The 15,887-nt window shown below is 57.5% G+C and overlaps 1 protein-coding gene across 1 annotated transcript in view; it reads left to right on the top strand.

Moving 5' to 3' along the window:
• LOC118929734 (uncharacterized) overlaps positions 1-15,887 on the top strand; it is a 289,885-nt gene that overhangs the window by 72,752 nt on the left and 201,246 nt on the right. Inside the window, 10 exon segments of the mRNA XM_057488022.1 lie at positions 583-678; positions 681-811; positions 905-989; positions 992-1,062; positions 1,934-2,011; positions 9,915-10,065; positions 10,068-10,118; positions 11,571-11,728; positions 13,068-13,183; positions 13,953-14,042. Of these exon segments, the coding sequence (XP_057344005.1) occupies positions 583-678; positions 681-811; positions 905-989; positions 992-1,062; positions 1,934-2,011; positions 9,915-10,065; positions 10,068-10,118; positions 11,571-11,728; positions 13,068-13,183; positions 13,953-14,042 (1,027 nt within the window).

The raw sequence follows: 15,887 nt of genomic DNA on the forward strand, positions 1-15,887 counted from the left end.
CCCCGTATGGACATTCTTCCAAACCAGAGGGCAGACACCCCTACTGGCAGCCCCTCCCCCAGGACTGCCCGTCCTCAGGCCCAGCTTCTCCGGCCCGGAAGCCGGGCCTTCCAGGACCTCCAGCACAGCTCCTGGGCTGCAGTTAGGAGAGTTTGGACACCCCCTGCTTTAGCTTCTTGAGGACATTTCTGTGAGTCCTGGAGGGGCTCAGAGGTGCAGCAGTGAGGGGAGAGCACTGCATCAGATCCCTGCTCCCTTCATGCTTTCTGGAGCCAGTCCCTGTCCTTGGGGAGTTAGGCACCGAGATGGACTGGGCGCCCGTCCCTTGATATGTGTTGGGACTGTGGTAGCAGGTGGGGTTGGGTGAAGGCACCGTGTCTGGGAATCAGAAATGGTGGAATGCTGCACTTTCGTGTGGTTCGACCTGGTGTATTTGGGGTAGTGGGATCTGGGGAGCCCAGGACAGGGGAGCTCAGAGCTCCAGGGACCGTCCAGGAAGCAGGCAGGCTAGCAGGGGCCCCTGTTCTGGGCCTTGTGGCGCATAGACTGGGTGTGGCCACCTCCATGGTCTCTTGCCGCCAGGCGTCCCCTTGGAGGTAGGGATGCTCCTGTCACACACCCATGTGGCTTCCAACCTCTCAGTGCGCATGGCACTGCAGAGTGTGGGGGGACAGCTGGACGCGCCTTAGGCCTGGAGGGCCCGGCCCCCAGCACCCCAGGCCGCTGGCTCCACGCCCACCTTGGCCACACCCTGCTTGGCATCAGGCGCTGGGGCCTCCCCTTCTCCTGGGACAGCCGTGGACACTTCCAGGTGAGTGAGAGGGCCAGCCTGGGCGTACCCAGGGGACGGCAGGTCCAGCCAGGGGGCAACAGGTCTGAGGGACACGGCTGTGCTTCTGCCCAGAGCACAACACACAGTCTGGTGGCTGGGCTGGTGGTGAGCGTGGACGGCGAGCTGCTTCCCATCGCTCTGGGGAGGAGGGGACAGGGCAGCGCCAGGGGCTGGCCCTGGGGCTGCACCACTTCTCAGGGCTGCTGGGCACCCTGCCCACGAGGTTCAAGGTGAGTGACTGGAGGCCCCACGTGGGTCAGACTGACGCCCTCGCTGCTGAGATGGCCTGGCCCGAACCCGGCCCGCCAGAGTCTGTGCCTCGGCACCCACCCGGAACCCCAGCCCGGGCCTCACCACCTCAGCCCCTCCCATCCCTTCCTGTCCATCTGTTCTCCTCTCCCCTCCCTTCCCTGCCCCGCTTCTCCCCTTCTCCTTCCCACCCTCCACTCCCCGCCCTCTACTCTCCCTGTTTCTCCGGTCCACTTGTCCACCTGTCCTCCTGCCAACCCTTCCCTATCCGCGGAAGTGTAACCAAGGCCACTTTGGGGGCATCCCAGCCTGTCTAGTAAAATGAACACTGTCGAGGCCCTTGCCCATCTGCTCGCCCCTGGGCAGCTCCCCCAGGGACCCTGGACACCAGACGAGGACACACATGCACAGCTGTGTCTGCATTGTTCTCGAGAATGAAAAGCAGGAAGCCGCCTTTGTGCCCGTCACAGGGCAGCGAGACCCTCCCGAGGGTGAGGGAGGCAGGGTGGGGGTCCTGGGGCGGGCGACCGAGCCAGGCTGCTGCCTCACCTCCCGGTCGCACAGCTGCGGGCTGGTTGCTTGCACTGCCGGTGCCTTGGGGTCCTCATCTGCAAAAAAGTGGGACTGTTAGCACTCCTGCCTCCTGTGGTGACCTTGAGGGACCAGTTAGAACCGGGCACACGGAGGCCAATTGTGTCCTCAATTGAATGGAGACACTGAGGGTCTCTGCCCAAGCCTCTCTTTGGGGGTTGTTTTCCCAGGGCAGCTTCCACAGGGGGAGGAGGCCCCCACGGCCATTTCCCCAGGGGTGTCTGGCGGCATGGCCCTGCCCTGCCCCGCTGGTCTCCACAGGTCAACTGCAGCCATGGCGTCTCGCCTGCCCAGCTGTCAGGACTCTGCTGGGGGGACATCACCGGGTGGCCTCTGGAGGTACAAAGGTCCCTGTCACAAGTGGGGCAGCCGTGGTAGATGGGGGTCTGCCTCTGGGAGAGGGCTGGTGCGGCCTGGGCACTGGGGGCTGTCTGCCCAGACCCCTCTGAGCCCGCCATGTCTCCGGAAATGCGGTCTCCATTTAGCTGCTGTAGGGCTCACGGGGCGTGTTTGCCCTGTCACTGGCGGTACTGTCCCCACGCCAGGCAGACAGGTGAGCACTGGCGACAGGATGAGGCTGTGGGCAGCCCCCCATGGTGGGCCCCCCCAGGTCTCTGGAATACACCATCTGGAGGAGCAGAGACTCCCATCTGGGGCATCAAGAGAAGACTCGCCCGGATAGGCCATGTTAGAGAAGTCGACAGGCCTCTACCGTGGAAACTGGGGAGGATGCAGAGACCAGCCTGTGCGCCACGGCAAGGGGATACCGGGGACCCTAAAATGCTCGGAAAGGTCAAGCTTCAGGACTCCCTGGGAGGCTGGGTTGCACTCGTCAGAGTGAAGCACTTTGCAGGAATGTAGCTTGTTAACAGGGGACACAGCCCAGCAGGGAGGGCCTCCCTCGATTGCCCATGTTGTGGGGCACCCACTTGGCCTCATTCTGCCTTTCTTGGAGGCAGAGTCTGGCTGTGCTGTCCTTGAATGGCTCCCTCCTGGTCCACACCTGCATGGCCAGCCTGGTGGCTCAGATATCTTCTGGGGACACGTTTGCCCAGGCCAAAGTCCACACAGCCTGCGGCTGCTGTGCCCACCTGGACGCTGGCCTCCAGCACGCATGGCCTCTGCTTCAGGCTCTGGGGGCTGCCCCAGCAACCACATCGGAGTGTCTGTTGGGGGGGGCCAACCCCCCCCACAGGGCCCAGCGGAAGGTGGCCCTGGGCCAGTGCACTCTGATCTCTCATGGCAATGGCAGGACTGAGGCCAACGCTACACAAGCCAACTGGACCCTGTCCCTGGTGAACCACTGCCCCCTGCTGGAGGTAAGGCCGTCCCCACCCATCAGTGCAGGGGCTGGGCAGGGCTTCCCCCCTGCACAAATTAACTGCCAACTGTATGCCCAGCTCTGTGCTCAGCCTGAAGAGCTTCCATCCTTTTTAACATTGTCTCTTGAATTTGGGGCTCATTAGCTATAAAGTTTTGAGCCAAAAATAAGACCGAAACTGAACTTTCTCCCGTTCCGCAAAGGGCCCTAACAAGACACGTTTCCCTTTCTGGGGCTGGTTCTTGTCCTGTGATGTCCCTTACCCCACTCCTAGGCCTGGGGAGATGGGAATAAGGGCGAGAACAGTCAAAAGTAGGGGCTGAGGTTTACTGCGTGCACATGCCGGCCGAGCGCTGAGGCTGCACAGTTGTGCCTCCTTAAATCTGCACCCCCCAGAGGAAGGGTCTGCTTGTCTCCTAGTCCGAGGTGGAGCCCTGGGCCCAGAGGTGGGGGGCCCGGGCGGAGTTAGCCCCGTCACCCTGTCTCCCCACCCTGGCCTGTGCCCCCATGTGAGGCATGTCATGGGCCCCAGGGGAGTGGGTCACTTAGGATCTCTGCCTTCTGGTCCCTGATCACTGATGTTAATGATCAGTTTCCAGTAGCCAGTGCTGCCTGGGGGCCTGGCTCTGGGCTAGCAAGTCATGAGTATGAACTCATTTACATCTCCAGCGACTTAGGGTGCTCTGATCCACCCCATTTTAGAGACAGGTCAACTGAGGTCACATGCTTGGAAAGACCGGGTCAGTGGCGGAGCCAGAACACCAGCCCACAACTGTCACTGGGGCATCAGTGAGCCCATGGTGTGGGCACTATGCAGAGGGAGGGACTGGCACAGATGAAGCTATTCTGCCCTCTTCCTGCCCAGGCCTGTGTCCAGCTCTGTCTCCTTGGCTTTCAAAGCTGCCCCTGAATCGCCCCCCCTCCCCCTGTTCCAGTGCACAGGCGCCCACAGGCCCTGCACTCTGAGGGCAGCCTGAGGGGGGTCCCTGTGAGCTCGGCCTGGCCGTGGAGACGCCCACCTGCAGCTGGCCCTCACTCAAGGGCCGCAATCCTCAGTCCTTGGGCATCTGACCCACTTGGGCCCACCGCCAGCAGCACCATCAGCCTGGCCGCTCAGCCTGGCCCCGCCACCTTCCTGACCCTCCGGGTGGGGCCGTGCCAGCTGCAGGGCACGCCGGAGCAGCTCGCCAGGGACCAAAGCCTATGGACGCTGGCCACCGGGCTGGGCTGCCCGCTGCTGGCAGTGTGTATGGCAGGCCAGCGAGGTGGTTTACAGCACGTGCCCCTCGGCTTCCAGAACCCCTGCCAGTGAGAGGCCTGAGCCTGGCCGGCACCTCCCTCCGCGGTCTTCCCAAGGCCCCCAGCTACTCTTCCCCGAGCATCCTCGCCAACACTTGGCCCCTCTTACCTCTAATCCTGCGTTCCTTTCTGGCAGAGGAGGAAACAGGCTGGGAGAGACTAGAGTCAGGCAGCACTGTGGAGCAGAGGATCACAGGTCCCAAATTTATAGGAATTTGTCTTTTTAGTAAAATTCTAAGTCAGGAAGGACTGAGGGGAGTTGTCTTCCTGTCCTCAGCTGACAGGGGGGACTGTCACATCTTGGTTTCATAGTCTGTTAAAAAATGCAGGCTGGGTTTTATCTGGGCTGAGAGATGGCCTGCAAATTGTCCAGTGACGTTTGGGGGAGGAAAATGCATGCCTCTCAGGAAAGGGGACGCTGCAGTCCTCGTCTGCGTGGGACCGGCTGCCCCACCTGTCTCCTCATCCGTCCCCCCCCCCGATGGAGCCTTCTCAGGGCAGGGATGGCGTCCCCAGCACAGCGCCGGCACCGGCAGGGGCCCTGTCCATGTCGGTCGAGGCAACGCACGACCAAGCCACCAGAGGAAGTACAGCGCCTGGGGGTAAAGCAGGCCTGCCTGCTAGAACTTTCTGTGATGTTGGAAATGTTCTGTTCTTTGCTGTCCAGGACAGTAGCTACGAGGGACATGAGCACTTAAAATGTGTTCACCAGTGTGCCCAAGAAACAGAATATTTTGGCCTCATTTTCATTTAAACTGAAACAGGCCCTGTGGATAGTGACTGTCCCATGGGACAGCAGGGACTGAAGACAGATCAGGGTCACTGCTGAGCTCTGCCTCCTTATTAGCCTATGACCCTGGGCAATTTGCTTGGCTTTTTTGAGCCTCAGTTTTCACATCTGTAATACGGGAATAGTTATGTGCCCATCTCAGCTGTCAAAGATGATGAAAGGAGATTGTTCACGTAGAGCACTTAGCACGAGGCTGTGTGTACTGTGTGTTCCTTACACGGGGGTTGTTGTGTATAATCTGATTTGTTGTTACTGTGATGGGGGGCGGGATAGGGGAGGCACAGATTGGTGGGCCAGGGTCTGGAGCGGTAACGGAGTAGGAGATGGGGAATCGGGATCACTCCTGGCGTGGGCCTGCCCTCTGGCCCAGGAGGGCCTGGGCCTCCCAGCTGGGCTGCAGCCCAGAGGCTCCCTGCAGGCTGGTGGGGAAGGAGTGGCATCAGGGACCCTGGCAGTAGCTGGCCATAGAGCCTCCCTGGCCCTGTTGGTGGCTGTGCGCCAGTCCAAGGCCACTCTCCAAGTGCAGCTGAGGCACACATTGCCTGCGCTGCAGGCTCTCCCCCAAGAGACCTCTCTGACCATCCAGCTTGGGCAGGAGGCTGGGCACTGGCTGGGCCTGGAGCTGCGAGCGGGGGCCTGCAAGGTGCAGGGCGGCGGCTAGCTGCAGCTGGACCGCGGGCTGTGGTGGTGGGTGCTGGCCCAGAGCTCCTGTGGGGCCCTGCAGGTAGGTGGTGCTGGGGATGGACGGGAGGGGAGGGCACCAGGATCTCCAGGGGGCAGGACAGGGGCCTTCATTTCAACCACTGGCAAAACAAGGGAGATGGGTGAACCCCAGAGGAATGGACCCACGAAATACTGAGCTCCTTCCCTGTACCTTGCAGATAGAGCCATGAACAAAGCAGAGAGAAATGCCTCCCTGGTTGTGGGGTAGGGGCTGCACAGGGGGTGGGGGCAGGCAATGCCAGGATCAGTCAGCAAATTGTGGAGCATTGTACATAGTGGTGAGGCTAAGGAGAGAAAAGTGGGAATGGGGGTGTGGTGTGAAAACACGGAAGATACTGCAATTTTATATAAGGTCAAGGCTGGCTCCAAAGACAAGATGACACCTGAGCACAGACATGAAGGAGAGGAGGAGCCCTGTGGGCATCTAAGGACAGAACTGTTGGCATGGCCAGTGCAAAGGCCCTGAGGCAGGGCTGAGAAGGAAGGGCATTCGTAGGACCAGGCTGAGCAAACCATTCCTATAAAGGTCCCGATAGTAAATATCTTTGGTGTTGCATGCCTGCAGCCGGCTGTAACTACTCAAGCTGCTGCCATTATAGCACAAAACACCATAGACAATATGTAAATAAATTGGCATGACTGTTCCAATAAAGCTTTATGTACAACAGGCAATGGGTGGATGACCCGTGGTTTGCTGACTCCTGTTTTATAAAATGCTGGTGAGGTGGGAGAGACAGAGTGGGTGTAGGTTTGTGTTCGTGGGTGTGAGGGAAGCTGGGGTAGTGCCTCGCTCTTGTCCTGCATGAGCAGAGGGGTGGAATCACCATTCCCTGTGACGGGGAGGCTGGGTGGGGAGGCGGTATAGTGACTCAATCCCACTTGGATGTGTTAAATTAGACAGGACTGGTGGGTGCCTGGGTGGAGATGTCTGGGGGCAGCCCTTGGTGTCGAGGGTCAGCTGTGGTCTGGACTGGGGGCCTCTGCCTCTACATGGTCACGTTTAAAGCCACAAGACTGGCTGAGATGGCTGTGGGGTGGGTGTGGATGGCTGGGGGCACCCTGAGCTGCAGAGCTGGGGGCAGGGGTGAGAAGGAATAGCCAGGGAGGAGGGGGGACTTCAGGACAGAAGGGGGCACAGAGGCCAGGCTGGAAAGCTTTCCAGAAGGAGGGTGACAGGGTCCAGTGCTATGGCAGGCAGCTGCACTGGGTCTGGGGAAGGCCACCTTGAAGGCCAGGAAGCCCTGGACTCTGGGTGACCTTAAGCAAGTCCACACTCCTCTCTGGGCCCCCATTCCACCTACACAGAATGGGATGCAAATGCCCCCTCTACTCTCAGGATTGGCTAAGAAGGCAGACGTGACAGTGGCACCAGGCGAACCGAGGGCATCTCTCCTGCTCTTTGCTAAGGAAGGGGCTGGCGGGAGGAACCAAAGGGTGTCCGGGGAGGCCGGCCTTGCAGCCTGTCTCCCAACCAGCTCATCTGTCCATGTAGAGCAGGGGGTTGGTTCTGTGCTCCGGGGAGGTGGGGTAGGGGGCGGAGGATGTAGGAAAGGGGGTCCTGAAGCTGCCAGCCGTTGCCGAATGCTGGACCCGGTGGGCTTTACAAGAATTGGTTCTCTTGGTGCAAAAATTGGATCCCTTATGGTTTGGGGAGGTGGGGGGGGGGAGGGAGAAGCTCACATGAGACCCTTGGGTGCTTCGAGAGCCTGATCAGAGTCACAAACCCTCTCCTGGGAAGATGTGCACTCACACACCATCCTGTGGCCTGTTCAAGGGCATCCTTAGGACTCCTGGTGCCCACTTTGAATTCAGCTCTAGTTAGAAAGCCCAGCTTTCACGTCTCTCTCAACCCCTCCAGGCCCTGGGGGTCCCAGGCCAAGTCGAAGGCTCGGGCTACGCTGTGATGGACTCCGTGGCTGTGGACGCCCAGGTGCTGGTCACCGTGGACTCCCGCATGCTGCAGGGGCTGCTAATCCTCAAGGCTAGCAAGGTGAGGGCGTGGTGGGGTGGCCTGCGAGGGGGGCCCAGGGCCACGCAGGCTCAGGAGAAGCATGTGGACATGCTCTTAGCTCCGAAGAGGACCCTGGGAGACGAAGGTGTCTGGTCCATAAGCAGGGGAAGAAGGCTTTCTGAGGGGGATATCCCTCTGCTGCCCTAGTGCCTCGGGACCCCACTTTCCTCTGGTTTGTTTGCTTTTTAAAGATTTTGTTGATGAACAGTATGTGCTGTAGAAAAGCACAGGGATGATAAATGCACAGTTTGGTGAATTTTCACAAACCGAGCACTCACCATCTACCTGAAGGCGTGGGATGTGAGCAGACCCCCGAGACCCCTTGGCCCACCTCCACTACTAACCACCCCCAAGAGTCACCGATTATGTGACTTCTTAAATGTCATGTACATGGAAGCACCCGGCACGCTCCCCTTGGTGTCTGCCTTCTTTAGTTCAACCTTCCGTGTGTGGGATTCCCCCGCACTGTTGGTGGTTTCCTTTTCAGAGCTGTATAGTATTCCACAGCATGGCCTGGCTATATCAGAGCTCACCTACCACTCTATCAGTTGTTAGTTGGGTGGTATCCATTTTTAAAAATCATCGACTATTTATTCATCCATCACATACATATTTGTATTTTTAGTTTTTTTTTATTATGGCAAAATACACATAAAATTTCCTGTCTTAACCATTTTTAAGTACACACTTCAGTGGTATTAAGTACATTCGCATTGTTGAGCAGCCAGCACCCCCATCCGCCTCCAGAACCCTTCTCACCTTGCAAAACTGAAACTCTGTCCCCATTAAGCACTACCTCCCCAGCCCCCGCTGACCTCACAGGCCCTGACGGCCGTTCCACTTTCTGTGCCTACGGATTGGACTACTCTAGGTCAAATGTCCCTTCAAGACCTTTCAATTCTTTTGGATATAAAAGCACCTGGCTTTTGCCTGTTATTAATGGTGCTGCTTCAGACACTTTTGCACACGACTTTTAGTGAACATATGCATGGGGTGGAATAGCTGGACCACAGGGTGAGTGTAGGTTCAGCTTTACTTATTAGATGTTCGTTTGCACTAGCTGGTCTTTCCGAAGCTCTCTGGGAGATTGATTGACCGTGATGTCCCTTAAGAAATCCATGCAGCCTCTCCCCCTGGGCATGCACGCATGGTTGCCTGCATGAGAAGCAGCTCCATTGCAGGTCATTCTGAACGTCGTCCCGAACCTGTTGTGAATTTGTATTTGGGTTACTGATGGTTTTCTCTGCCCACTGCCTCCCAGCCTGAAAGGTGTGTCCACCCCAAACATCCCGTGGGCCCTTCCCTGTACCTAGCCAAAGCCTTTCTCTCTGAGGTTCCTCCCTGGGCACGTCGCCTGTGAATTTTGTACATGACATTCAAGTGTGTTTGCTGCATTTTGTGGGAATCTCCCCTCCTGTTTTCCCGTGATGTGATGGTGAGCAGGGAGGGGACAAGAAAGAGGCTTGATGTAACGTCTGGGCATGGTTTGTTTTCCCCTCCGTGGGAGACGCTGGCCACCTCCCAGGCGTGACACTTCATTTCTCTTGCTCCCTTGTAGATGCAGCAGGAGGTGGACCTGTTGCTCATGCACAGCCGGCCCCAGCCTGGCCCCTCGGCCCTCCCAGCCTGGGTCCTGCTGGATCTGGCCACTGAGAGGCATGGGCCTGACTACAGACGCACCCTACGGGTTGGAGTGGATGGCAGACAGGTGCGGGGCTCTGCCGGTGGGGCCTTGGCTTGCTGGGGGCAGTGGGGACGGCCCAGTGTGATGGCTCCAGTCCCACAGTCATGCCACCTGACAGATGTCCGAGGAGCTGAACTTCACTCGGTGGCCAGGACACATCTCCCTGGATTATGCGCTCCAGCACAACATCCCCACGTTGCAGGCGCTCGGGGTGGAGGACAAGCCGGGCATGCAGGTCAGCCTTGGCGAGCACCAGCGGTCATAGAAATCTGTGGTCGGCCATTCGTTCATTTGGTCATTCATTCATTCAACAAACCTTCTTGCAAGTGGAGACACGGCGATGGTAGAACCGGGTCAGATGTCCCTCTGAGCCGCAGCAGAGGGTGGCCCAGCATCTCCCTGGTGTCATTCTAGCTCTCCGTGGACCTTCATGACAGTGGCTCCAGCTCTGAGCATTCCAGATGTGTCTCTGCGGGGCCCACTTCTCTGAACTACACTGTAAGCTGCTCTCACTTTCCCGGACACCTGGAGCTCTCTGGCCAGAGCGAGAACGACAGTATGGCCCTGATGCAGGGTTCCCAGGCAAGGCCCGCCTCAGCACCAAGCTGCACATGCACGGTAAGGCACCCAGCCCGCTGCCCCCGGACCAGAGAGCCCATGCAGGGGGCCTGCCTGCCTGTCTCAGGCCTTGGCCAGGTGCACTGAGATGCCTCTCAGGCCTGGTGTGGCCCTGGGCAGGACATCCTTGTCCTTTATGTCCTGGTTCCCAAGGGAGCCCTTTCCTAGGGCTGTCAAAACAAAGAACCTCAAGCTGGGTGGCTTACAGCATCAGAAGTTTGTTCTCTCGGGAGGCCAGAAGTCAGAAATCAGGTGTCAGGGCGTTTTCCTTGCAGAAGTTGGGTAGGTGGTATCTGTGGGGTGACCTCCTCTCTGCCCCCGCTCCTTGTCCCCTGGAGGCCAGCGGGACCTCTCAGTTCCCTCACTGCTGACCACACCTGACCATCCCAGCCCCTCAGGGGGGGTCTTGGCTGCCTGGCATTAATGGTCTTGGTGCCCCTGGCAGTCGGGACCTCCCTGGGCATGGGGATTGGGTCCCCGTCAGTGTGTGTTCCCTCTCCTCATGCCCACCACACAGTAGGTGCATGCAGTTGGACCTTATGTAATGAAGGAAAGAACAAACACTTCCTGAGGTCTATGGGGTGCCCTGCGGGCACGTGTTCTCAGGCATGTTTGTCCCACGAGGTGGGCGGGCTGTGCCCACGTTACAGATAAGGAAATTGGGGCTCAGCTTCAGGGAGCAGCACCCGGCCTGCCAGGCCCCAACAGCAGGTGACAGTATGGGGCCAGGCAGTGCATGGCCCAGAGCACCAAGCTGTGGCCCCAGGAACCTAGCCTCTGATGGAGGTGAGGCCCCACCTGTTTCCTGGGTAACTGTGTGCTGAGGAAGTTAAGGCAAAGGCTAGTGAGAACAAACTCCTGGCTGTGAGGTTCCAGAATCTCCTTTTCTGGAGGGTATCACCTGCTGCTGTGTTCCAGCTCCGAGGCAGGGGACTGGAGGAGATGCCCGTGTGGGGTGGAGGGCGGGGACCCTCCAGCCTGGGCCAGGTGAGCTGTAGGGTGGTCTCATTTGCTCTCAGTTTGATATTGATAAACCCTGGACAGAAGCATTTGTTCACCTGTTCATTCCCTCACCAAGTACTGGACACCTGCTGTGTGTCAGGCACCATGCTAAGTGCTGGGGGCAGCAGGGGACAAAACAGACTAAAGGCCCTGCCCTTATGGGGCTGACTTGGCCAGGAGAGAGCAGGAAAGGTTGGGGGGTACTTTAGATGGGCAGTCAGGGGAGGCTCCTCAGAGGTGTCATCTCAGCAATGTCCCCAGTGAGAGAAGGAGATGGCCAGGCTGGAAGAGATGACATTGTAGGAGCTCAGAGAAATAAAAGTCCTGCCCACGGTCCGTCCCACTGGGGTCCTCAGGCAGGGGTCCCTCTCGCAGTCTCTGGAGCGTCCCTGAGCTGGGAAGGGAGGTGAACCTGGGTCTCCAGCAGCCTGTGCCATTCTCTGCCTCTAGAGACCCAGACCCAGGCTAGCAAGGGCCTCCATGGTGGAGCTGGTGTGGACGTGGCAGCCCTAGTGGCCTGGCCAAAGCATGGCGTTCTGGAGCTGGTGGTGAATGTCAGCCACACGGCACCTGCTCTTCAGAGGCTGGGCCTGCCCTTGGCCAGCCGGGTGAGGATGGGGGGCAGCTGGGGCAGGGGCAGGCCTCCCGCCTGATTCTGTCACCACCCATCCAGTTCCTGGTGTGCATGGTTAACGGAATGCTCTTGAGCCTTGGGTCTCTCCAGTACTTAGAGTTTGTAAAGGCTTTACTGTCATTGTTAATGATGATAATAATAGTTGGCTGAGCAACCTCTGTATTTCCAGCTGTGGGGCCCGTGTGGACCGGTTGCCTGCAGCTTCTTGTCCTGTTCTCTCTGCCCTTTCTCTTTAAACGGAAACAAAGCCCTGTTTCCATTTGTAGAGCACCTACTATGTGCCTGCTGTTGTTCTAGAGTTTTCTGTGTGCTGATTTGCTTCCTTCCCCTAACACCCCGAGAGGCAGGGTAGCATGGGTCTTAGGAATGCCATCCCCAGAGGCCAGATCTCGGCTCTGCCAGGGCTGGCTGTGTGGCCTTGGGCTACTTCCTGAGCCTCTCTGCGCCCTCAGGCTCCTCTTCTCTGAAATGGAGACACTAATTGTACTGATAATGTGGATGTGTGAGGGTCAGATGCATTCATGCTAGTCACATACCCAGGTCGGTGCCTGAGGAGCAGACCCTTTGGAAGCTTTGGCTGCTGTGGTGGTCACGGTGACAATGCCATCATTGTCACCATCATCTCCAGGTCACACGAGACTTTAGGTGACCCGCCCAAGGTCACATAGCATTTAGGCAGCAAAATAGGGACCCGGGTTGGCACCCGCACCTCTCCCACAATGCCCTCCCACCTCAGAGAAGGGGAATCGCTGTGACCCCCTGAACAGGGCTGTGCCCGGGCCACTGGCACTTGGTGTGAGCCTGCCTGGCCTGGCTGGTCCCTCCTGCTAAGGCCTGTGTACTGGAGCCTGGCATTGAGCTTTCCTGACCTGTGTTTTGGATTACCCAGCAACAGCCCTGCCTCCCACCCCACTGGGCCCTGGGAGGGGGCAGCCTCTGGACAGCCGGAGGGCGGGCTGTCACCATTCTGCAGGGGGGGGTGTCGCTGTGCCTGGCAGCTGCGTGGACCTGATTCCCTCTCCCCCCTTCATCTGAGCCCCCTTCCCCAGCCTCAGGACGAGGTGGTGAGTGGGTGGAGCTCATTCTCTGCTGATGTCTGGGGTTTGGGGCCCGCACTGGGGTGGGAGGGTGTCAGCCTGGCTGCAGCAGGAGAGCAGATTGGCCCTGCCTGTGGTCCTCGCCATCCAAGAGGGTGTCAGGGCAGGGCCTGCTGGGCTGGGGGAAAGGGACAGGGTGGGCTGCAGAGTGCAGCCTGGCCCCGAGGGCCCTCAGGCCCTTACACCACCCGTGCCTCACGCCTGCTCCCTTCTCAGCTCCTGTTCCGGCAGCTCTGGGCAAAGGAAGAGATGAGTTCTTCCCTGCAGCTGACCTGTGATTCTCAAGCCAGCCTGCTCCTCGATGTGCATGGCCAGGTGAGGGATTCTCTGCGGTTCTGGGGGGTCCCCAGAGCAGAGGAATGGATGAGGGAGATATCAGCCGAGCACCTAGTGTGTGCCCACCTCTGACCCCCAGTGCCTCCTTGAATCCTTTCCACAGCACCACTGAACAGATGTGAAAAGGGAGGCTCGGAGAGGCAAAGTGACTTGTCCAAGGTCAGACAGCCTGACCTCTGGGGGCAGGACGTGGATGAGGAGTTCTTGGTCTAAGTGCACCCAGGCCTCACATACATATACTGACTATTTCAACTCTTCAGTCTGGGGACCTACTGGGTGCCTGACACAGTGCTTGGTGGGAGGGTACATGGAGTTGGTGGTGGGCATCAGGCTCCAGCACTGGTACCAGAGAGATGAGAAGACCACCTGTTTATGGTGTGGGCCAGTGGTTCTTACCTAGGGTTCACCAGACCCTGCTGAAGCTCCCATTGGCCAAACCTGAGGGGCCCACTGATGGGCTCTCAGAAGACATGCAGCCCAGTCCCACTGCGGCCCTTTACACTGAGGGGAAACTGAGACTCTTGCCCAATATGCCAGAACCAGGCAGAGGCCGAGCAGGAAGTCAGATGCAAGTCACCTGGAGCCAGGCTGCAGCCCTGCCCCATACATGGCACAGGCCTTGAGGCCTGTGAATGGCCCTTCACTGGGCTGCAAATGTGTTTGAGGGCTCTTTCGGGGGGGTTGGCTCGGCCCCGACCCCATTCTGGGGCCCTGGACAGGGTGCCCTGGTGCCAGGCCTCAGGCAGGCTCTCCCCTTCCTTCCAGCAAAGAGCTGCATCTCTCAAGTCAGCATCGCCTCCCTGCCCTCCTGGGCTGCTGCCCCTGCAGAGTCTCAGCCTCAGCCAAGATAACGGTGCCCACCACCCCTGAGCTCCTAACTGGGTCCAGATTCACAGCCCGAGGCGGGAGGGGGCTGTGCAAGCCGGCCCCCTGGGCTGCAATTGGAAACCCCTGGCTCCAGCTTTCTCAAACATGCCCAGGTTTACATTCCTTGCCAGCCCCTGAAGCCCCCAGCTGGGCCCACAAGACCCTCGGGAGCCAGGGGAGGCCTGCCGGCCCAGGGCCTGGTGCCTGGCATGGCCTCACCCAGCCTAGCATGCTCCCGACAGCTGGATCAGATGCCACGGCTCTTCAAGCTGAGCCCGCACCACCTCCCAGGTGTCCCCTCTGCCTTCCCACAGCCCAGGCACTCTGTGTGTTTTCCTGACCTTGTACATAAGTGCTGTTCCCACCTGGCCTCTGGAACCCTCAGGAGGTCCCTCGGTCATGCATCTGCCCTGCTGTGGCATCTGGGGGTCTTGGGGGTAAACTGGAGGGCCCCTGAGACCCAGGCCAGCCTTCCCCACCCTCTGTATTGCTACTGTCCATTTCCATCTGCCCCTCTTCCCCAAATCTGGAGCTCATGGAGGGCATGCCCGGCACCTGGCACATAGCAGGTGCTCAGTGAAACATGCTGAGTGAATGAATGTATGAATGCACGCAAGAGTAAACACGAGTGAGTGATTGCTCCTGCCAACCAGTCACTTATCATCCCACCAGCCACCAGTTTTGTAAATGCTCTCTCTTCCCCAGGCCCAGGTAACTTTGTTTACAGAGCACCTACTGTGTGCCAAGCCCTGTCCCAGCACATTCACACATGCTTCCCAAGCTTTGCAGCAGCTGCGTGATCTTCAGGGAACCTCTTCTTTCCCCCCAGTCTTTATTTTGAATACTTTCTGACTCATAGAAAATTTATTACAGGCCAGTGGACCAGTTGGTAATCTCTTGCCCCATCTTTCTATGTATACTTATATATGTGGCATATGTTTATATATTCACACATACATTGTTTTCGTATCATTAAGAGTTGATATACAGATGTTCCTGGACACGTCATACCCCTTGACTCCTAAATACTTCAGCAAGTGTTTCCTATAGCAAGGATGTTTTCTTTAATAACACAATGTAAGTACAAAATTCAGGAAATTTAATATGTGACATAATGCTTTTATCTAATACATAGTCCTTAGTGAGATCTCCCAGTTGTCTCAATAATGTTCTGCCAGGATGTTTTGTATGTTTGTTTTAAATCCAGGATGCCTTCCAGGATCACCCAGGATCCTTAGTTGCCCTGTCTCTTCAGTTTCTTAATTTAGAACAGAGTCTGCCAACTTTACAGTAAAGAGCCAGGTAGTAAATATTTTAACCTTTGCACCTGATATGATCTCTGTTGCAATTACTCAACTCTGCCATTGTAACAGAAAAGCAGCACAGACAATATATAAATGGGCATGGCTGTTACAATGAAACTTTATTTATAAAAATCAGGTGATGGGCTGAATTTGGCCCGGAGGCTGACCTCCAATCTAGGAATTCTTCTCCCACCCCACTACCTTTTTAATTCCTCAGTATTTTATTATTAAACATTTCAGACACTGAAAAACTTTAACAATTTTGTAGTGAACACCCGCACACCCAACACCTACATTTTCTCATGTGCTTTATCAGGTAGCCCTCCATCCATTTTCATTTTGATGCATTTCAAAGCTGCAGATATGAATACCTCCCCTGAAACATTTCGTTGCCATTAACCACGTGAAGGAAGAATTCCTGCATTGACAGTTTTGAAGTGTCCAGGCAGTTACTCTGCAAAAGTCCTCCATGTGGATTTATTAGATTGTTCACTCAAGATGACATGTGGGTTGAACACTTTGGACGGGA

The sequence above is a fragment of the Manis pentadactyla genome, chromosome 10 (genome assembly GCF_030020395.1).
Source record: "Manis pentadactyla isolate mManPen7 chromosome 10, mManPen7.hap1, whole genome shotgun sequence".
Lineage (NCBI taxonomy): Eukaryota > Metazoa > Chordata > Mammalia > Pholidota > Manidae > Manis > Manis pentadactyla.